A 24,550-nucleotide genomic window follows, 5' to 3' on the forward strand; every position below is an offset into this window, starting at 1 on the left:
CCTTTAAAGTCCATATCCTTGATGCTCATCTTGACACATTCAAGGAGAACATGGAAGCGTACTCGGAGGAGCAAGGCGAGCGCTTCCACCGGGATATACTGGACTTTAAACGCCGATACAAAGGACAATATGACGAGAACATGATGGGAAACTACATTTTGGGGCAGATTCGTGAAAGTGATTTACAGGATAATCATAAATCTCGAAAAACTACTCATTTCTAAATCTTTTGTAGTCATCTTTGTATTACTTTAGTATAAGTACATGTTAATTTAGATTCATACGTTGTTTTTGTCTGATTTTATGTGAACTAAATACACAAATTCGTCCTGTTTTCTCCTTAGGTAAATTTCCCAATATTACTTTCCTGGTCACAAAAGCAAAGTTTGTGGGAAACAATAGCCATTTTCTATACTTTTTAGACATAAGCAATTACGAAATATCACTTACTACCCAGGAAAAATGTTTTTGTTTCATAGTGTCATCATCCAGAACGGATGGCAGTGCTCGTAGCGCCTCTTCATCCGACCATTCGACTCAGTAGTTGTATTCGTATTTTTGTAAGTGATTCGTTTACCTTTCCTATACTTTGCTCTCATATCGTGTGTGCATTGTGTTCGTTGTTGTTGTAAGGATCTGACCCCCGTGCCCCGCCTGGACGTCTATGAAAAAGACATTTATAGCTCATCGAATTTCCTCATTCAACCTTAATGAATAATCTGATTCTGACTGATTTCCACCACTGGTTTACAAGGGGCGTCGTTGGCGAATTTTCGTCACACATCACTCTGAAATGACAGACAATGTTGCCAACTCGAGCAAGATGAATTTAATTATAAAAAGTAAAAACATTAAAAGTCGCCCATCTTCCAAGCAACATACTGCATGCATTTTGTTTGACAATTGTGTGTTGAGTGGGAGATCATAGAACAACAGATATATGCATTGTAATCAGGTACAGGCAGATATACCTCGATTCATGAACGTTTCGGTTACGAAGTTTCACGTGAACGCGATTTACAAATGACAGACGCTTTTTGTCTATCGAGTATAACTAAACCATTTATTTAATATTGTAACCAGGTGTAAGGCCCCACCACTTTCAGAATCGACCTGCGCCATCACAAACGATGGCAGCTAAAACCAAGTGGCATGACGTCATCATCATCATCACATGCAAATATCTAGCAGCAGGCAAATAACTCTGAACTGCCATTGGAACCTCATTTGCCATGTGAGACTAGGCTCTAAGGAAAGCTGTCTCGGGTGTGGACCAATCAACTTGAAGGACAGTGCACATTATCAGAGTTGTGTTTTTTGTTTGCATTATGACTGCAGGTATTGTGGTCTATGCAAACATGACTCCTTGTAATAAGGTGTCAGTTTTGTTGCCAGATGGAAGGGTAAAAAAACATTATCAACTCTGAACGCGTTGTGATGTTGATTCGAAATGTGAAGGGGAAACATCGGAGGAACACGGAGAGAGAGACACGCAAACTCGAAATACAGCAGCAGGCATCGTCAGGGTAAGGATCGAACTCACAACCTCCTGTAGACCAGGCGAGGAAGTTAACATCTCCCAAGCCACCGTGGTGCAATCAACAAAATCGAATTTCTGCGTAATCGAATTTCCTACGGCACTCGCCCATCGAACGAGAAAGCCACCCGGGAGGCTGCGTCATCGGACTTCTGTGACAAAGAGCTTCGTAGGTCATCAGATTTCCTCCCGTCTAGATAAAGATTCTGATCCGCGACAGTATTATAGTGTCCCTATATAGTGCAACGGTAACGGTCTCCACATCACCCTATCCAACCATTAGAACATGCAGCAATTTGTTTCATTAATAGTTCTTTCAAATGTATTATTTAAAAATTTTATATTCACGTTTTTTATAATGTTATTACATCTTCTTGGTTATTTCGGTAAAGTCACGTAGAAGGGAAGTAATAGAATAATAAAAATAAAACATAATAAAACTAATTCTCACGACGTTTCGGCCACAACGCTGTCTTCCCCAACAGACCTGGTCTTCACCTGAGGACGGCTGCTTACGTTGTGGCCGAAATGTCGTGAGAATTATTTTATTATGTTTTTATTTCATAATTTTTTTATTTTACTTTTATTAATTAAAATTTTTTACCTACGTGACTTTACCGAAAAAACCTAAGAATATGAATCCTTGCAGTCACGAAAGCTTCAAATCTAGAATATTATGTTTTATTTTTATTATTTTATTACTTCCCTTCTACGTGACTTTACCGAAAGAACCAAGAAGATGAATCCCTGCAGTCACGAAAGCTTTAAATCGAAATGTTATTATACTTTTTTTTGCACCCTCAAATGTGACAAAGGTGTATTGCAATTAAACCAAATGGGTAAAGCCGTTGCGAATTACAAATTTAGTTTCACGCGCGTGAGTCTGTTTTTAGTTGTTAGAGAAACGCATCCCATTCGATACATCGAGTAGTACCTTGTACATGCCATTGGAAGGGTCACCGAAATCTGCTACCCCACCCACGACCCCACCCTTGAGTATAGGACTTACTTTCACCCCCCAATCATCTGCACACACTCTGAACACCCTCCGTGACCTGTTCCCAGTCCAGGTTAAAGACCTTTCCATGATCTTCTGCCCTACGGGGATCCACTGCCTGTTTCTCTATAAATGATGGTATATCATTCCTCACTTGGGTATCTGCGTGACGATTCCATGTGTTTCTGTGTGATGAGTCTATGGGTCTCTATGTGGTGAGTCTATGGTTCTCTGCGTGACGAGTGTACTTGTCTCTATCTTTGTCCATACGTACGTTGAACTTCTTTAGCAGCGTAACGCGACAATCAAGACGATGTAAACGTTGCACAGCTCCACTGGTGGAACCGTCGTGAGACAACCGAGTGGAAGGGGAAAAGTGATTGGACCGAACCCAGGCACGTGGGTGGGGGGGGTGCGGCTGTGACGTCACGAGCTACACCAGAGCCCTGCTGACCACGACGCTGATGGCCACGCCCAGCAGCGCCAGGGTCACGTGAGCTGCGCCCACCGGGCGAGGGGCGGCGTTGACGTTGCAGCCGTCGCTCTGGCAGCACGTGGTGCTCAGCGTGGCTCCGCTGTAGGTGGCGTCGAAAACTTTGATGGTGTCGCAATAGGTCTTGGGGAGGCAACTCTTGGCGATGACGTAGGCTGGGCAGAATAGAAGGCACGCGGGTCTCATTGTAAGTAAAACATTTTTCATTAAAAACACGTGAAAATATATTTGTAATTGTTATTTTACCAGGTGTAAGCCCCGCTGAGCTGTCATGTAGCCCTTTTTCAGAAGTGACCTGTACGTGTTTGTTGAACTTCTTTCGTTCCGTACGTAGCCAACCGTGCTAATCTGTGGGTGTCTATGAGTCTGTTATGGGTGTGTGTGGGTCTCTGTATATGTTTGTGTGTGTATGTGTGTATTTTGATCTTCTTTAGCACCGTATGTAGCCATTCGTTGTCATCTGTGGGTTTCTGTAGTTCTTTATGGGTGTGTGTGGGTCTCTGTGTATGTATGTGTGTATATGTTGCACTTCGTTCGCACCATACATAGCCCACCGTGCTAATTGCAGGTGCTCGGGGAAGGAAATCAAACTATAACACAAACATCTATTTTAAGAAATGAGTTTCAATCTAGATGATGATTTAAAAGTGCATAGCTCTCAGTGGCTTCCTAATATTGTAAGGAAGAGCGTTCCAGATGGCCACAGAATCAGAGCATCCGAAAGCGCCGTGCGATGATGCAGTGGCCACCTTTGTTCGACAGCAAGTCAAAAAGCTGCTACCACAAACGGTAGGTTGATATCAACATTATCATGACGTGAAAATGGAGAACAGCAGACAAATACTCAGAACGCCGTGACGTCAATTTGATAATGTGAAGGGGGAAAAACCGGAGGACCCCCGAGAAATATCAACACATTGGGGAAGAGACCCATAGACTCATCACACACAGAGACTCCTAGGATCATCATACACACAGAGACCCATAGACTCATCACACACAGAGACCCTTAGACTCATCACACACAGAGAGACCCAAATAAGCATCATACACAGAGACCCATAGACTCACCACGCAGAGACCCATAGACTCCCCGCACAGAGACCCCATAGACTCATCGTGCACATAGATCCATAGACTAATCACTCACAGAGACCCATAGAATCAACACACAGATACCCATAGTCTCGTCACCACATAGAGACCCATAGACTCGCCACACTGAGACCCCATAAACTCTTCACATAGAGAGACCCCATAGACTCATCACACACAGAGACCCATAGACTCGTCACACTGAGACTCCATAAACTCAACACACAGAGATCCCATAGACTCATCACCACACAGAGACCCCATAGACTCATCACACAGAGAGACGCATATACTCACCATACAGACACGCCATAGACTCACCACACAGAGACCCCATAGACTCATCACACACGGAGACCCATAGACTCGCCACACAGAGACACCATAAACTCAATGCACAGAGACCCCATAGACTCATCACACACGGAGACCCATAGACTCGCCACATAGAGACTCCATAGACTCACCACACAGAGACCCCATAGACTCATCACACACGGAGACCCATAGACTCGCCACACAGAGACACCATAAACTCAATGCACAGAGACCCCATAGACTCATCACACACGGAGACCCATAGACTCACCACACAGAGACCCATAGACTCACCACACAGAGACCCCATAGACTCATCACACACGGAGACCCATAGACTCGCCACACAGAGACTCCATAAATTTAACGCACAGAGACCCCATAGACTCAAAACACAGTGAGGGCAGACATGCGTCTGGTAGTCCCTGCTGAACGCAAGGGGTTCACCCCCAACCCGCACTTTGCGAGAATAAGCTGCGCGCTTACTGGAGCCTTTGTAGACTAGGATTGTCCCGCAGGTGGTCCCTGGCATATTGGGACACGTGATGAGGCCGCGCTCGTTGCACTCCGTGTTGTTCATGATCGGATCGCACTCGTAGCATCTGAGGCTGTGCACTGTATATCCACAGAATCAAGACACAAGAACAACACCAATCATCACCATCATCATCACGGCAGACGATCATCCTCATCATCATCATCACGGCAGACCATTATCATTATCACGGCAGACGATCATCATCACGGCAGATGATCATCATCACGGCAGACGATCATCATCACGACAGACCATTATCATTATCACGGCAGACGATCATCATCACGGCAGACGATCATTATCATCACGGCAGACGATCATCATCATAACGCTGCTGCACTGCCACTACGAACCTTGCGACCCGAGTTTGATTTCCGTTCACAGCCGCCAACACCACAGGTGGCGATTATCTGAAGAAGTACCCTGGGGCCTCCTCCCACGAGGTCGACTCGTCCCCAAATGGGTTCCTGGTGCAGTGGTGTAGCGGTGTGTAGTAAACATCGCCACTGGGGAGACAAAGGTGGCTGGGCGTGGTGCTGGCCACACACCGCGTCGTGTGTCTTTGCCGGCCGTCATAGGTGCTGTTACTCGCTAATAGCACTTTCCCCAACAGTCTGTTCAGGCTATACGGGTTTTTTTGTCTTTGTACGGGGTGTGTACTGGATTTATGTAGGAGGCTCGTGAAGGACGCTCCTACTTTGGCACTTGGAGGCAGTCGCCCATCCAAGAACAACAGACTGCAGGTGGAGCGACGCTCACAACGACGAGCGGAGCGCCGGGCGGATTAAACGCAGCGAGTTGGCACAGTTGGGGGGCACAGGTGGTGCATCTGCACAGTCATCTCAGTCGGTCAACGCATGTCACCTACAGGGTCTCAGTCGACCTGTGGTATCTGGGTCTGCCCCGTGACTTCCTGCCAGCGGGCGTTCGACACTTCACGTGGCCTCAAAGTGCACATAGCCTGCCACAAGCGGTTGTTGTTGTTGTTGGAGGTATTAACGACAAACACTCAGCTACACACGTAGCGACACACGTAGCCTCAGTGGCCTCTTACCCCTGGTAAAATTAAAATTGTAAATAGTGAGTGAATTGAAGAGTTAGTTAATATGACAAAATGTAAAAATAAAAACGGACCGAGAAACCGCAAATTATTCGAGACGAAACACGATTGATGAATGTCTCAACGCTTGAGTCTTTAACGAAAAGAGAAGCCCTTAACTTAATTTCAAAATGGAATGCGGGCATGAATACGCAGCACCAAACAAGTCCAACACAAAGGGTGTACCAAAACTAAACACCCCGAAAAAGTTAAACGTATAATAACTGTGTCGATATTGGAGATACTGTGGCAACGTCTTTGTAAATTATATGCATTCGATTTACTATGTAGTTGTAACTAATATTTATTGGGTACTTTCTGATTCTGATATAATGACAAGTCCGGTCATGTTCAGCAGCAGGCATCGTCAGGGTGTGGGATCGAACCCATGCACCTCCTGTATACCAGGCGAGGTAGTTAACATCTCTATATATCGCTGTATCGGTGTTGCTTTGGTGTTGTTGCAACAACAAACAACTCGCCACGCAGAAGTTGTCTCACCTCCGCTCACGAACAGCAACGCCACGAGGAGCAGACCAGGCAGGTGGCAAGTCATGGTTCGAGTCGTGGAGCCTGGCGTTGTGGCGCCTTTGGGATGGAAAGTCGGCGAGATGAGAGAGACAGAGTTACAGTCACAGAGAGAGATATATATCTCTGGAGGGTTGACTGCGTCTGCGTGGTGAACTGGGATACTTTATAAGCCCCAGAGATTAATGGGATTGGGGAAGACACTCCTACAATCATATTTGCATATTCGCTATGAGCAGTTGGGGGTGGTTTGTAAATATACATTTATCGGAGCTCGTTGCTTATACAAATGTGGCTGGCACACGAAGTGGGGTGTGGTCGGTGTGGTGGGTGGGATGAATGCGGTGGATGGCCAGTGCCACGCGCTCTCGGCCACCTTTGCCTCTCTCCACTGCAATCATATAAACCTACGCACACCTGCATGCACACAACAACCGCCATTCGCCAATAAGTGGCGGTGACGTCACCACGATGCTTGTGCCAAGCTAGGTGCACGTTGAGGTCACGTGAAGTGTCGAACGCCCGCTGGCAGGAGGTCACGGGGCAGACCCAGGTGCCACGGGTCGACTGACTGAGACGACTGGTAGATGCACCATCTGTGCCCCCTACTGTGCCAACTTGCTGTGCTTTAGCCACCCGGTGCTCTGCTCGTTGTTGTGAGCATTACTCCTCTCCCTCCGTTGTTGTTGGAGGGCGATTGCCTCCAACTGCCCAGTAGCATCATTCGTGAGCCTCCTTGACACCGCTGGTACCAGTCATCGGCAAGTCCACTCAGCTCCACGTCTTCCTGTATCACGTCACTCCATTTCGTCTCTAGACCGTGCCGCTCCCGTTTAGCCCCCACGATCCGGCGGAACAAAAGCTGTTTAGGCATGAGGTGACTGGGCATGCGGGCGACATGACCCAGCCAATGCAGCCTTGCCTAACCGGAGGAGCTCACCGATGGGACTTTGTCCAGATCTTTCAAGGATTTGTGAGCTCCTCGTACAATCCAGCCTGGTTAAACCCAGGATGGATCGTCGGCAGGCCAGCCTAAATGTTTCTAACCGGCGAAGATGTTCCATTAGGGGGTTCCACGTTTCGCAAGCATAGAAAAGGGAGCGAATGACTGAAGCTTCGTGCGGAGCGACAGACTAGTTAGCTTCCACACAGCGTTACGCAACTGATGAAAAGGTGATGCCGCTCGACTGATTCGGAGTGAGACCTCTGCTGTTAAACTGGAGCCGGTAATGAGCACACTGCTCAGGTATGGGAAACTCTCCACTTTCTCCACAACTGCCCTATCACCAATTGGGAGTTGTGTGGGTGGATTGTCCAATGGTACAAAATACCCAGTCAGGTGTTTCGTTTTGGTGGTGCTGATGGTAAGGCCCCACCTCTTAGTGGAAAGCTCCGGGTTCAGCAGCAGTGCCTCCAGCTCCTCCTCTGAATGAGCAGCTATTACCAAATCATCGGCTTACATAACGTGGTTGAGCAATAGGGAGACATCCCTTGACCGCACCCGGGCATCGATAAGCCTCCCATTGTATCTGTACCAGATGGAAATTCCTCCGGTACAGCTATTGAAGGCTTCACAAATTACGTGGTCGAAGTAGATGTTAAATAATGTGGGAGAGGATATACTTGTCGCACCCCAAAGCGTACAGGGAATGGCTCCGACTCCCGGCCACGTAGTTTTACCCGGGCCTGCTCACCATCATGACGGGTGTAATATTAACCTTTCGCAACGTCCTCAGTATGTATGTATATGCCCATAGACTCATCACAAAATACTCACAGATTCATTGTGCAGAGACCCATAGACTCACCACACAGATACCCATAGACTAATCACGCGGATAACCATAAACTGACCACACAGACACCCATAAACTCAATACAGAGACTCATAGGTTCACCACACAGAGGCCCATAGACTCACCACACAGATACGCATATACACACTACACAGAGACAAATAGACTCATCACACAGAGACCCATAAACTCATAATGCAGAGACCCATCGACTCACCACACAGAGACACATCGACTCACCACACAAAGACCCATAGACTCACCACACAGAGACCCATAGAATCATCACACCGATGCCCATGGACTCATCAGACAGAGACCTACAGACTCATCACACATAGACCCATAGACTCGCCACACAGAGACCCATAGACTCACCACATAGAAACCCATTTGTTCACCACACAGAGAACCATAGACTCATCATGCAGAGACCCATTGATTAACCACCCAGAGACCCAAAGACGCATCACACAGAGACACATAGACACACCGGACAGAGACCCATAGACTCATCACACAGAGACCCATAAACTAATAATGCAGTGATGGAGTGGGTGTGTGGTGAGTAGATGAGGGTGAGTGTCCGAGTGAATGAGTGTGAGTAGTGAGTGTGATTGGGGAGTGTGAGCAGTGAGTGATGAGTGGGTGTGTGGTGAGTGGGTGAGGTTAGTGTGTGAATGGATGAGTGGTGAGCGTGAGTGGTGAGTGTGATTGGTGAGTGTGAGCCGTGAGTAATGAGTGGGTGTGTGGTGAGTGGATGAGGGTGTGAGTGGATGAGTGGTGAGTGTGAGTGTGATTGGTGAGTGTGAGCCGTGAGTGATGAGTGGGTGTGTCGTGAGTGGGTGAGGTTCGTGTGTTAGTTGATGAGTGGTGAGTGTGAGTGGTGAGCGTGATTGGTGAGTGTGAGCCGTGAGTATGAGTGGGTGTGTGGTGAGTGGGTGAGTGTGTGAGTGGATGAGTGGTGAGTGTGATTTAAAGTAGCTGCTTGCCTTGCCAGGGCAAGGTTATCCACCATGTGTACCCAAATTGGTGTGGCAATGGTTTGGTGAACAATGCAGTTAAACAATCGCGTCGCCATTCACAGCGCCTCAATAACGTCCACTCTCTCGTCAAGGCGTGAAGTCACACGCAAGGCACCCTTTTCGACCCAGGTACTAAACCTTTCAACGGCGTGCGAGTTCAACCCCACCCACCGCCCCCCTCCAATGATGCTTGGCGATCTTGAATGGATTTTCGAAAGGGAACTCACAAACAAATGCCGTCTCGATGTTGGGAAAGACCCAACCTTAGAAAATCCCTGGGGCTTGACTTGCCAAGAAGCTGCTCATTTTGCACCCCTTAAACCGCATCCAGTGGACAAATCATGGCGGCGGCAGCAGATGCGGATACCAGATGAGGCACGAATATAAAATTTCAAACTTTCCAGTATTAGCATGCCACTGTGGTCCTCCAGAACAGGCCGCAATTCCCCTATCCACAAATACGAAGAAGGAGACGTCACAGAGATGCTGCTAATGGTGATACAACTACCTCTGCTACTTCTCCTGCTGATGCGGTAATCTGTGGCGTGACCACCTGAATTGGGAAATTGGTAGTCGTTGCTAGGTGACAAGAACATGCGACTCATAGATACCCATACAGATCCAGAACTTACAGAGATGCAGAGAGACACAGAGGACCCATAGAGGCCCGCAGAGACTCGTAGGCACCCACAGAGACTTACAGAGATCCGTGGAGACTCAGACCCAGGGACACCTGTAGACCCAGGCTCAGACTGGTTAACACCCATAGAGATCTGTAGACCCACAGAAACTCAGTGACTCGTAGGCACCCACAGAGATTCACAGAGACTCAGAGACCAACATAGACTCAGAGACCAATAGAGAGGCATAGAAAAGCATAGGCACCCACAGAGACTCGCAGATATCCATGGAGTCTCAGACCCAGACATTCTTGTAGACCCAGCCTCAGAGACTCATAGAGACCCATAGACTGACCGAGACCCGTAGGCTAATAGAGACATCACAGCAATGCATTCCACTGCTACTCCTGACGCAGTTGTCTGGCTTGACCACCTGAATGTGAAAATGTAGTCGTTGTCTCTGCATCTACCAGATAAGTGCCCACTGAGCTATGTAGCTCTGTTTTCAGAAGCGACACTGGCTATCACAAATGATTGCAAATCAACAAAGAGGCTCATCACATGGACATTTATAGCAGCCAAATACTAAACCCTGTTTATTTTACCAGGTGTAATGCCGCACTGAGCAGCTGTGTAGCTGTTTTTTTCAGATGCGACCTGGCCATCACAAATGATAGCTCCACGAAGTGGCTGATTTCATCATCAAATGTATAGCAGCAGCAAAATACTCGAAACAAGCACACAGTTAGTACATCAACAAGTAGATTGGTGTCTACCTCTGGTCCATACAGGTACACAGGTACTCGGCTACAGAGTACACAGTTGATACATCAACAAGTCGATTGGTGTCTTACTCCTGGTCCATACAAGTACACAGGTTCTCGGCTACAGAGTACGCAGTTGGTACATAAACAACTCGATTGGTGTCTAACTCCTGGTCAATACTGGTGCTTGTGCTTTTGCCACTTTCTGGACCAGGTTCGACCCCTTGGTCTTGGGGGTAAACCGTGTTCTTCAGGTGGTCGTGGAAGACTTAAAGCTTTCCTGACTGCAGGAATTCATAGTCTTGAGTCTTTTCGATAAAGATAGGTTCAAAGTATTTCGGTAAAGATAGAATCAAAGTCTTCAGGAAGACGACCGCTTGTGTTGCCATCGAAAAGTCGTAGTTTTTTTGTTATTTTTGTTATTTTCTTTGAACCTATCTACGTGACTTTACCGAAAGACCCAAGAATGTGGTCGTAGAAAAGTTTAGCGCCTGGTCCCGGCTTCGTTGCCCGAGATGGGTTGAAGTGCTGGGGTAGTACCGCTCAGTGTGTGTTTGTTTTTTGCCGCAGAAGGTCACTTTCATAAGTGTATTTCGGCGCTCCGGTCGTCCTCAACAACGAAATGCTTTGACTGCTGTTGTTGTCTTGTGGGCATTTGGCTTGAGCCTCCAATTCTAGAAATATTTCCCACGGGTGTTTTAGCATGCCACCGTGGCTAGGGAGATGGTAACTTGGATCCCGACCCTGATGCCTGCTGTATATTTTGAGTCTCTCTCCCCGTGGTCGCGTGGATTTTTCACCGGGTTCTCTAGGTCTTTTTTCCCTCCACATATGGAATCAACATCACCACGCATTTCGAGTATTTGGCTGCGATAAATTTCCACATGATGATGATGATGATATCAGCCACTTCGTTGATCTGTTATCATTTTGTAAAAGCCAGAACGCTGCTTCTGAAAAATAGCTACTACATAGCTCAGTGTGGCCTTAACACCTGGTAAAATAAATACAAACATGTTAATAGTTTGTAAGGTCTTGGTTCAGAGTGGTTTCATTGTCGTTGAAAGTGGCTGCTCGCGTTGCCATGGCAAGGTTATTCGCCATGTGTACACAAATTTGCGTGGCTCTGGTTTGGTAAACAATGCAGGGAAACAATCACCTAGCCATTCACCAGCACCTCAGTAGCGTCCCCTCCTTCGCCGTGACTTGAAGTCACACGCAAGGTCCTCTTTTTGACCCAGGCACTTAAAGGGGTTGTGTGGCCAGCACCACGCCAGCACGGCCGCCTTTGTCTCTCTCACCGCCAGTGGCGATCTTTACTACTGCACACCACCACCACTCCACCACGTTACTCATTTGAGGCTGAATTGGCCTCGTTGGAGAAGGCCCTGGGGACCTACCGGTTCAGATATTCGTCACCGGTGTAGCTGGTCCCCCCCCAACCCTGATTCATCACCTTTACGCATTGGAGGGGCTTTGCTTACTCCGATGAACCACAGAGCTATATCCCGTACCAGCCAAGATTTTGCTGAAGATTTTTCAATGTAGAATGGAGAAGCTACCAGATGTAGTTCAAGCAAGTGTCGGGAGAAGTAGAGGAACCAATTTGCGAACATCAAACAGATAATTGTAAGATCAAACGAATGCCAGCAACAGCTGTACCCCTGCTTCATTGACTACAGCACAGTTGTTGATCGTGTGGACATGTGAAACGATGTTCGGTCACAATTTAGAAAACGGGACTCCCAACTCGCCTTGCGTATGACTAATCACGCAATATATATGCCGACCAAAAGAGCAATGGTTAGAAAAGAGTATGGGGAAGACACAAGTGAAAATTACAGCTGATGACTGTCTACTGGGAGCCTCTTTATTGTAAACACAGCAACAACACGAGGCTCGGGCTTCATTCTTAACCTTGAAGCTCGTCCCTTCCCTTGAACGTCCCCTCTCCTCGTGCTCTTCCCTTTTCATCTGTCTCGAGCCCCCCTTTATCGAACTTTCCCCTCACTGCTTTTTACCGCAGTGCCAATCCCTCCAATGGTTCCCAACCATCGCCCCCGGGTTCCGCTTCTGTTTCCTGCTTTTTCTCGTTCAGAATCCTTTCCTCCGGTCTGTTCAAACTCTCGCCTCCACGACAAATCATCGTGGAGACCTCTTTCCGCCAATAGGGAGGCCTTGGCCTACTGTTTCAATTACAGTTTGGCTGCACATTGGCTTGGGGTGAGTGTCTCTTACTTTCGGTCATTACACGAGGATTAGACATTGGGAAAGGAGTAAGACAGGGCTGCGCGTTATCTCCTCGCCTGTTAAATTTGTGCGGCGAGCACATTATGTGAGACGCGGGCCTGGACTCTATCGGAGCAGGCGTGAAGATCGGAGGCATAGGAATCGACAACTCAATATATGCTGCTGATAAGGATGCCACCCGACGAGCAAATAGCCAAGCTGAAATGACGAAGCCCCTTGTTGGTAAATGTTAAAGGAGCTGGTTAAGAAGGCCAGACTCTGCCTCTATCTCCAAAAGACGATGGTGATTGCGACGGAAAACAAGTGAACTCGTTGAGTCTGGAAAATGTAACCAATCGAAGTTGCAACGAACTTTGTAATTCCTGGGCTCCTTGATTGCTGAAGACGGGGGAGCAGAAGGCCAGCCAGATTTCGGAAGAATAGCCACGTCAAATCCCAACAGGATATGGAGAGACAAGGGCATTACCATGAACACGAAGGAGAGGCTCGTCAAAGCTCTGGCATTCCCCGTCGCCCGTATATGGATGTGAGTCGTTGACGCCGAGATTGAGCGAGCGAAAGAGGATCGGTGCATTTGAGATGTGGCACTGGAGGAGGGTTCTACGTCATCCCGTCGGCAGCCAAAGTATCAAACATGTCCAGTCTTGAGAGAGATCGGAGTGGGGGGGGGGGGGGCTCCCACTCTTACACCTCATTGGTGAAGCAGAAATCGACGTATATGTTGGACACGTTATGATGACCTCTGGACCTAAAGGAAACCGTCATGATCGACAATGGAGAAGGTAGCCGCGGGGCAGAGGTCGACCAAGGAAGGAAGTGGATGGACGATAACATGTGTAATGTGAAGATATATCCGGCTCACTGACGTATCACAACTCGTCATGATGATTGGCTCTGCCGGTCCTGGTTTATAGCCAATGGGGGGAAGCCTAGGGGCGTGGCCCTGACGTAATGGAAAGGTGACAGCTGTAAGTAGAGGATTGGTTCTGTTGGCTTTGGCCACAGCCAATGGGGAGATGAGTCAGGGGCGTGGTCCCGGGAGCCTATGAGGGAGCCTGGAATATTCCATGGAGGCTAACCAGGATTTGTGGAAACGTACCACGTGACCCGGGTATTAAATAGGGGCGGAGACGAACGACACGTGGTCAGAACGGGAACGAATGGAGGAAGGGGCCACGCGTGAGCGGGGCTCCGGGTTGCCACGTGGCAGTGCGTCTCTCTATCTATCCCTCTCATGCTGCCTGTCAGCAGCGTGAATGAAAGCTGAAATGCAAGTTGAATTAAAGACCGGATTCCAGAAGTCGCCTTAACGACCTTTATTACACATGGACACCACCGGCCTTGCCACTACACTGACCCGTGCTACGAGAGGCAGCGGGAGACAGGCGTCGCAGATGGTGGAGCCTGGTCGTGGATATCTCCAAGAGGTCGCACCTGTCCTGACGGTACAAGGTGATGAGGTTTGGAGTTGGTGGCCCTGAGCGGGAATCGAACTCGGGGTGCCGGGTTCACAGTGCCTTATATCGCCGCCGGCTCGTGCAACCGTTCCAACAAACAAAACCACACAACCCCTATGTAGCCTGAACAAACTGTTGGGGCAAGTGCTGTTAGCGAGTAGCACCTCTGAAGGCCAGAACGGCACACGAGGAGGCGGGTGACCAGCACCACGCCCGGCTGCCCCAGTGGCGATATTTACTACATCGCACCAGTTACTGATTTGGGGCTGAGTCAACCTAGGGGAGGCCCAGGACCGGTTCAGATAATCGTCACTGGTGTTGGCATTCAGCGGGAATCAAACTTGGGGCACACGGTTCATAGGACAGCCTGCGAACTACACTACCGCTCCCACACACAGACCCATAGACTCATAACGCAGAGACCCATAAACTCACCACACAAGGACCCATAGACTCATCAGATACAGAGACCCATAGACTCATCACACAGAGACCCCATAGACTAATCATGCAGAAACCCACAAACTCATCACACAGGGACCCATCGACTCATCATATATGGAGACCCATAGACTCAGCACGCAGAGACCAATGAACTCCCACATACAGAGACCCATATACTCACCATACAGAGACCCCATAGACTTATCACACAGAGACCCGTAGACTCGTCAGATACAGAGACCCATAGACTCATCACACAGAGACCCCATAGACTCATCACACAGATACCCATAGAATCATCACATACAGAGACCCATTGACTCATCACATACAGAAACCCATAGCCTCATCACATACAGAGACCCATCGACTCATCACATACAGAGACACATATACCATTCATACAGAGACCCAACGTGCAAACACCACGTAACTCACACGCACTCACTCACAGTGCACGGAAACACGCCACTGACTCACTCAACATTTATTTTACGTAATAGCTGCCCAACCCCAGTTTGTGAAAGTCATTCACATCTCTCACTCACTGTGTGTGTATGTTTGTGGTCATAGAGGTGGGGAGCAGTTGTGAAGCCGTCAGCGCTACGCTGCGCTACGAACTTGGTGGTCCCCGAGTTGGATTCCCGCTCATGGCCAACACCAGTGACGATTATATTAAACGATCCTGGGCCTCCCTTAGGTCGACTCAGCCTCAAACGAGTACCTGGTGCGGTGCGTTAAACATCGCCAATGGGGATACAAAAGCGGCCGGGCGTGGGGCTGGCCACCCAACCCCTCGTGTGCCGTTACGAGCCATCATGGGTACTCGCGAACAGCTATACGGGGGATCTTTGTCTTTGTTTGCAATCAAAAAGGTGGAAATAGCAAAAGCACAATCACTGAACTGGGACACAAGCACTGTTGGGCGTTCATTGAACTTCTTTCACAGCATCAAGTACCGCACGTAGCACGTCGGAGGTACGGGGGGGGGGGGGAATGACGACAAACTAACACCCACGAAACAAGAACTTCTAAAGAATGAGTTTTAAATCTAAAATCAATGCCAAACTATGGGTCTCTGTGTGTTGGATCTATGGGTCTCTGCTTGATGAGTATATGGGTATATGTGTGGTGAAACTATGGGTCTCTGTGTGTTGGATCTATGGGTCTCTGCTTGATGAGTATATGGGTATATGTGTGGTGAGACTATGGGTCTCTGTGTGTTGGGTCTATGGGTCTCTGCTTGATGAGTATATGGGTATATGTGTGGTGAGACTATGGGTCTCTGTGTGTTGGGTCTATGGGTCTCTGCTTGATGAGTATATGGGTATATGTGTGGTGAGACTATGGGTCTCTGTGTGTTGGGTCTATGGGTCTCTGCTTGATGAGTATATGGGTATATGTGTGGTGAAACTATGGGTCTCTGTGTGTTGGATCTATGGGTCTCTGCTTGATGAGTATATGGGTATATGTGTGGTGAGACTATGGGTCTCTGTGTGTTGGGTCTATGGGTATCTGCGTAGTGAGTCTCTGGGTCTCTGTGTGGTAAGTCTATGGGTATCTGTGTGGTGAGTCTATAGGTCTCTGTGTGTTGGGTCGATGGGTCTCGTTTCTCCTTGATGAGTCTCTGGGTCTCTTTGTGGTGAGTCTATGGGTCTCTTCGTTTTGGTTCTATGGGTCTCTGCTTGATGAGTCTGTGGGTATTTGTGTGGTGAGTCTATGGGTATATGGGTCTCAGCACGGTGATTCTATATGCCTCTGGATGTGATGAGTCTATGGGTCTCTGCGTGATGAGTCTATGGGTCTCTGCGTGATGAGTCTATGGGGCTCTGTGTGATGAGCATATGGGTCTCTGTGTGATGAGTCTATAGGTCTCTGTGTGATGATCCTATGCGTCTCCATGTATATATTCAGTTCTAAACAAATTAGTAAATACCTGCAAAGTGTGTGTATGGTCTCAAAATGAAAAAAATAGCGACGTTTCGGGCAATGCCGCATCTTAATAGCACATAGAATACACCAGCCTCTGCGTCACGTTACGAATGATAGGGAGAGTTAACACTATTTTTAAATCCTTTATATTAAGTTCGCTTGCTTGCTTGCGTGCTTGCTTGCTTGCTTACGACCATGCAAATCTTTCGGTCGTTTTTTAACCCACTTCCCGTGATCCAATCGAGCTGAAATTTTCCACACAGACTCGTTGTGCGAGACAATTAATGTTCGTGAAAAAAAATTCCCAAAATTTTACACTTTTTAGGCAAAAAAAATGTATTTTACATATTTTCAAATAGAACTCATTCATGGCTTTGGCTGAACGTCACAGTGTAAGAGCCCAGAGCGTAGCCCCTCCACAGGCCATGGCGGAGTAGCGCAGTTGGTAGCGCCCTCGCTTCCCATGCCAAAGGTCGCGGGATCGATCCCCGCGTCCTCCACAGGCGAATATATTTTAAAATTCTTTATATTAAGTTCGCTTGCTTGCTTAGGACCGTGCAAATCTTTCGCTCGTTTTTTATCCCACTTCCCGTGATCCAATCAAGCTGACATTTTCGTTGTGTGTGACAATTAATTTTCGTGAAAAAAAATTCCAAAATTTTACACTGTTTAGGGAAAACAAATTAAATATTTAATTACCAATTGCTTAATGGTGGCAGACAATCATCTGACCCATAGGTGGCAGCCATCTCAAGCCAGAGGACGAGAGGATTCTAGCCGCCACGCATATAAAGGATTTATAGTGAAAAACGTTTTTTACGGGTTTACTTGTTATTTATTTCACCAGGTTTATCACACATGGTAGCAGGTCAAACAAGTGGCTGATGTCACCATTATCACGTGGACATTTATAGCAGCGAAACACACGTTTCTTTAGACTCAGAGACCTACAGAGACCCATAAAGACCCATATACTCAAAAAGATCCATAATGACCCACAGAAATGCAGACTCATATATAACCATAGAAACCCACATAGACACACAGAATCACACGTAGATCCACAGAAACCCACATAGACCCACAGAAACCCACATAGAACCACAGAAACCCACAAAGACCCACAAAGACCTACAGAGACTAATACCCATCGAGACCCATGTTAAAACTTATTTTTATATATTTTTATTTTATCAGGTGTAAGGCCTCAGTGAGCTATGTAGCTATTTTTCAGACAAGCGACCTGGCTATCACAAAAAATATCTCAACCAAGTGGCTTATCGTCATGAGGGAATTTAGAGCAGCCAACTACTCTAAATGTGGAGGGAAAACTCGAAAGACGCGGAGAACAATTCTCGAGGCCAGTCTGTTGCCATATAGTAGTGCCCAGCCTGATGACGATTGGTTGTGTCCCAAAGGCAAATTTGACTCGTGCCCTAGAATCACATAGAACTGTAATAACAGCCATAGAGGGTTCACGTGGGGATTGGCTTGCCGGTCCTGCTCGTAGCCAATAAGGGTTGAGATTGGGACCATGGCCCATGCGTCATCACGACAGGTCATCGGAAGTGATTGGCCTAGCCATTCGGGCCCCAGCGAATGGGGAGCCGGATGAGGGGCGTGGTCCCGGGATTGACAGGGAACCATCGAGAATGGTGTGAGCTGTCCATACATGATTGGCTGGGGGAACCACGTGACGGGGGTCTTAAGAGCGAGCGAGAGGGAACGATCGAGAGCAGACGGAAAATAACAGAAGCAGGGTCACGTGCGGACGGAGCCTCGGGTTGCCACGTGCGCGAAGGGAACTGCGTGTGGAGTCTGTCCTCTCTCTCCGTTGTCTGCCAGCAACGGAGAGTGAGTAAGAAAAGTGTATGGTGGAGTGGAAATAAAAGGACTGATTCCGAAGCCGTCTCCTGGAAGATTATTACAGAACCACAGAAAGCCACAGAGATCAACAGAAACCTACAGAGAACAACAAAAACCTACAGAGAACCACAGAGACCCACAGATAACCTAATAACTCCACACAGACCCACAGAAACACAAAGAGATTCACAAAGATCCACATAAACCTAAATGAGGCCACGTGAAGTGTCGAACGCCCGCTGGCAGGAGGTCACGGGGCAGACCCAGGTGCCACAGGTCGACTGACCGAGATGACCGAGATGACTGGCTGATGCACCACCTGTGCCCCCTACTGTGCCAACTTGCTGTGCTTTAGCCACCCGGCGCTCCGCTCGTTGATGTGAGCGTCGCTCCTCCACCCTCCGTTGTTGTTGGAGGGCGACTGCCTCCAACTGCCCAGTAGCGTCCTTCACGAGCCTCCTCCACAAAGGCCGATCTTGACACCGCTGGTACCAGTCATCGGCAAGTCCACTCAGCTCCACGTCCTCCTGTACCACATCACTCCATCTCTTCTCTAGCCCGTGCCGCGCCCGTTTAGCCCCCTCGATCCGGCCAAACAAAAGCTGTTTAGGCATGCGGTGGCTGGGCATGCGGGCTACATTACCCAGCCAACGCAGCCTTGCCTGCCGGAGGAGCTCACCGATGGGACTTTGCCCAGATCTTTCAAGGATTTGTGAGCTCCTCACACAATCCAGCCTGGTTAAACCCAGGATGGATCGTAGGCAGGCCAGCCTAAATGTTTCCAACCGGCGAACAGACACACACACACTGACACACACACACAGACACACACACACTGACACACACACTGACACACACTGACACACACACACTGACACACACTGACACACACACAAACACTGACACACGCGCACGCACCGCGCCCATCGCAGGGAGGGTCATTATCAAGTACGTGTTAAGTACACATCACGAGGATTGTGGTTACGCGAACAAATACGCTTCGGTTAATCTCCGAAATCATCCTCCACGATCGAATTTGTTCTCGAGCAACAGAGGCCATGGCGTCATTTTACAGTCTCTATATCGACCCGGCTGCTATAGACGCAGCATCATCTCGCTTCGATCGAGTTATATAATGCAACTTTAAACCCCACCCTTCCCCACCTTTGCCTAACAACCCAACAGGTGACGCGATTATGAAGGTTAAACAAACGTCGATATCGTAATTAACCACATCGCCCGGCTGAGTGACTTTGCAAGCGAATAATACATTATGCAACTTGTTGCAAAGCATAAAAAAAAATCGTAACAAAAAATTTCCCTCCAAAAAAAACCATTTTTTTCCCATAAAGTTTGTTTTGAAAGTTATTTTTCAACGGACGCTCTCTGATTCTGTGTGTGTGTGTCTGCGTGCAGTTTCGCGTGGCGTACATTTGACATTGACCCCCCCACTAATGTCGCAAACAAATTACGGTGACGCGTTAAGCACGTGGACGAGTCAGTTGACAACATAGTTTTTTCAGTAAAGTCACGTAGATAGAAAAATAATAACAAGCTTTCGTGACTGCAGGAATTATTCTTTGGTTCTTTCGGTAAAGTCACGTATAAAGAAAAAATAATAAATTAAATAATAACATACGACGTTTCGATTGCAACACAATCAATCATCATCAGGTATAATGAAATAGCGACATAAAATCTAACCAGAAAAAATTATAGACAGACATATAAGCAGACATATCACCAAGATACACACAGCGGGCAACACAGGTACAGAGAGGGGTGATCGTCTCTGTCTATTTAAGGCCACCCCACAGAGACGATCACCCCTCTCTGTACCTGTGTTGCCCGCTGTGTGTATCTTGGTGATATCTGTCTGCTTATATGTCTGTCTATAATTTTTTCTGGTTAGATTTTATGTCGCTATTTCATTATACCTGATGATGATTGCTTGTGTTGCAATCGAAACGTCGTATGTTATTATTTAATTTATTATTTTTTCTTTATACGTGACTTTACCGAAAGAACCAAAGAATAATAACATAATGACAATAAAAATGAAAATATTAACTTTTTTTTGTTATTGTTATTATGAAAATGAAAATATTCCCTTTTTCATTTATATTATTTTATTGTTATTATTAAAATGAAAATAATCACTTTTTTATGTTTTTATTGTTGTTATTATTAAAATGAAAACTATTCACTTTTTCATTTTCTTTTTTTATTATTTTATTGTTATTGTTTTTTCTACCTACGTGACTTTACCGAAAGAACCATAGCCTATGAATTCCTGAAGTCACGATAGCCAAAATTAGTTGTTGTTTTGCCTCCGAAAAAAAAAGCAGATCGCGCGATGCGCAAATACAACCGCTTATCACCAGATTTTGGGGAGGGGGGTCAAAGTCAGTATACGTCGAAAGCCCACGGGTTCGAGGCTCACGATGCAAGAGGTGGTGGGAAGATGTCCCAAACACACAGAGAGGTCAGCGGCAAAGGGGGGGGGGGGGGGGAGCGCGGGGGGGTTGTGCTGACCTCCCCCATTTCCCCACGGGTGCGGCCACAGCCCTCGACCTCGAGGATGGATTAATGAGAGGGGGGGGTCAGAGGTCGGTTTGTGTGAATCCACAATCCACGCCACCAGGGATCCGCGTGCCATGCCCCCAGGGGGAGAAACACTGGTGTATGGTGTGATGTGCAGTGTAGTGTATAGTGTAGTGTGGTATATAGTGTAGTGTATAGTCGTGTAGTGTATAGTGTAGTGGGGATAGTGAAGTGTATAGTGTAGTGTATAGTGTAGTGGATAGTGAAGTGTATAGTAGTGTAGTGTATAGTCGTGTAATGTATAGTGTAGTGTATAGTCGTGTAGTGTATAGTGTAGGGTGTAGTATATAGTGTAGTGTATAGTGTAGTGTAGTGGATAGTGAAGTGTATAGTGTAGTGTATAGTGTAGTAGTGTATAGTAGTGTGTAGTGTATGGTGTAGTGTATAGTAGTGTGTAGTGTATAGTGTAGTGTAGTGGATAGTGAAGTGTATAGTGTAGTGTATAGTGTAGTGTATAGTATAGTGTATAGTAGTGTATAGTGTAGTGTATAGTAGTGTATAGTGTAGTGTATAGTGTAGTGTATAGTAGTGTAGTGTAGTGTATAGTGAAGTATACTAGTACACCACGCTGGTGTGTTGGAGAGCCAAACCACAACATATTTTACAGTCAAATTGTACAATTTCTAATCTGTGTACTCAGATTGTAAATGGTGTGGCTTGGCTCTCCAACACACCGGTTAGTGCTGTACTAGGGGCAGAGGTCAGCATTCGATCGCCAACGGTGAGACGCGGTTTGTGTGAATCCACGCACACACCCAGGGATCCGCGTGCCCTGCCCCCCCCCCAGGTTGAGAACCACTGGTGTATGGTGTGGTGTGCAGTGTAGTGTATAGTGTGGTATATAGTGTGGTATATAGTGTAGTGTGGTATATAGTGTAGTGTATAGTAGTGTAGTGTATAGTCGTGTAGTGTATAGTGTAGTGGATAGTGTAGTGTATAGTGCAGTGTATAGTGTAGTGTATAGTGCAGTGTATAGTGTAGTGTATAGTGTAGTGTATAGTGCAGTGTATTGTGTAGTGTATTGTGTAGTGTATAGTGCAGTGTATAGTGTAGTGTATAGTGTAGTGTATAGTGTAGTGTATAGCGCAGTGTATAGTGCAGTGTATAGTGTAGTGTATAGTGTAGTGTATAGTGCAGTGTATTGTGTAGTATATAGTGTAGTGTATAGTGTAGTATATGTATGTAGTGTAGTGTATAGTGTCCTATAGTGTATCGTGTTGTGCACAGTGTACGTACATAGAAACTGGTTGAAAGTGGGCTAAGGTTTGCCCAATCCTACCCAGCCTGCAATTTTTTTATATTAACTAACTACTGCCCTCTGCTGCACACACTAAGATCAGTCATGTTGATTTTTAACTGTGTGAGTCTATGTGGGATTCTGTGTTTCTATGGGTCTGTGTGAGGCTATGGATCTGTGTGAGTCTGTGGGTCTCTGTGTGAGTTTATGGGTCTCCATGTGATGAGTCTATGGGTCTCTGTATGAGTCTGTGATTCTGTGTGAGTCTATTGGTCTCTGTGTGAGTCTATGGGTATCTGTGTGAATCTCTGGGTCTCTGTGAAAGTCTATGGATCTCTGTGTGAGTCACGGTGGTTGAAGATGTTAACTACCTCGCCTGGTATACAGGAGGTTGTAGATTCCATCCTGACGATTGCTGTATATTTAGAGTTTGCATGCCCCTCTCTCTCTCCCCGTGGTGGCGTGGATTTCCGATTTTTCTCTCCACATCTAAAATCAATATCACGCGTTTAGAGTATTTGGCTTATGCTACAAATGTCCACATGCTGATGCTATCAGCCACGTATTTGGATTATAATTTGTGATGACCAGATCGCTTCTGCAAACATAGCTCAGTGGGGTTTACACCTGGTAAAATAAAAACAATCGTTGGGTTTTAGAGACTGGCTGAAAATTGTGATAAGGTTTGTCCCATGCTAGCCAGCCGGCAACATTTCTTTTTAAAAACTAACTACTGCCCTCTGCTGCACACACTAAGTTAAGACATGGGAAATAACTGTGATTACATGGGTCTCTGTGGGTCTCTGTGTGAACCTATGGGTCTCTGTGTGAGGCGATGGGTCTCTGCGTGATGAGTCTCTGTGTAATGAGTTTATGGGTCTCGGTGTGATGAGTCTATAGTTCTCTGTGTGATGAGTCTTTTGATCTCTTTGTGATGAGTCTATGGGGTTCTGTGTGATTAATCTTTGGGTGTTTACGTGATGAGTCTATGGTTCTCTGCGTGATGAGTATATGGGTCACTGCGTGATGAGTCTATGGGTCTCTGTGCGAGGCCATAGGTCTCTGTGCGAGGCTATGGGTGTCCTTGTGAGTCACAGTGGAAAGATATTAACTCCCTCGCCTCGCATGCAGGAGGTCGTCGGTGCTATCCAGACCTTGACACCTGCTTTATATTTGGAGGTTTCGGGTCTGTCTCTCTTCCCGTGGTCGTGTGGATTTCCCCACGTGTCATTCAGTTTTTCCCTGCACATTTACAATCAACATTACGCGTTTAGAGTATTTAGCTCCTGCTATAAATGTCCACATGCTGATGATAACAGCAACTACGTTGAGCTATCATCGTGATGGCTAGATCGCTTCTGACAAAGACCTACAAGGCTCAGTGGGGCTTACACCTGGTACGATAAAAACAAATGTTTAGGTTAGTATTAGAGACTGGGTGAAAAGTGGGCGAAGGTTTGCCCAAACTTAATAACTAACTACTGCCCTCTGCTGCACACACAAAGTTAAGACATGGGAACTGTGATTACATGGGTCTCTGTGTGAGTCTTTGGATCACTGTATGAGTATATATCTCTGTGTGAGTCGGTGGGTCTCTGTATGAGTCTATGGGTCTGTGTTATTCTATGATTCTGTGTGAGTTTATGGGTCTCTGGGTAAGTCTATGGGAAAAGTAAGTCTACAGATAATGTAAGTCTATGGACAATGGAAGTCTATGGGCAAAGTAGGTCTACGGGCAATGTAGATCTAGGGGAAATATTGGCCTATGGTAAATGTTATTACAGATGCACTCCGAAGCCACGTGAAGTATCGAAGGCTCGCTGCTGTTAGGAGGTCACGGGACAGACTTTTCAGGTGCCATGAGTTGACTACCTGAAATGACTGCAGATGCACCGCCGGTGCCCCCTACCGTGCCAACTTGCTGCTTTTCATCCGCCCGGCGCTCCGCTT

At 47.0% G+C, this 24,550-nt stretch overlaps 2 protein-coding genes across 2 annotated transcripts in view; one reads left to right on the plus strand and one right to left on the minus strand.

The window, feature by feature from the left end:
- LOC133339158 (uncharacterized) overlaps window positions 1-24,550 on the plus strand; it is a 175,430-nt gene that overhangs the window by 87,647 nt on the left and 63,233 nt on the right. The gene's annotated exons all lie outside the window — the stretch shown is intronic.
- On the minus strand, window positions 2,590-6,721 carry LOC133339062 (lymphocyte antigen 6A-2/6E-1-like). The gene is made up of 3 exons (XM_061547184.1): window positions 6,579-6,721; window positions 4,927-5,055; window positions 2,590-3,182 (listed from the first exon to the last, which is right to left on the minus strand). Exons 1-3 carry the CDS (start codon window positions 6,631-6,633, stop codon window positions 2,968-2,970), a joined length of 399 nt encoding a protein of 132 aa, XP_061403168.1. The 5' UTR covers window positions 6,634-6,721; the 3' UTR covers window positions 2,590-2,967.

This window comes from Lethenteron reissneri, unplaced genomic scaffold (assembly GCF_015708825.2).
Source record: "Lethenteron reissneri isolate LAM-NWPU_2019-01 unplaced genomic scaffold, ASM1570882v1 scaffold_1640, whole genome shotgun sequence".
NCBI lineage: Eukaryota > Metazoa > Chordata > Hyperoartia > Petromyzontiformes > Petromyzontidae > Lethenteron > Lethenteron reissneri.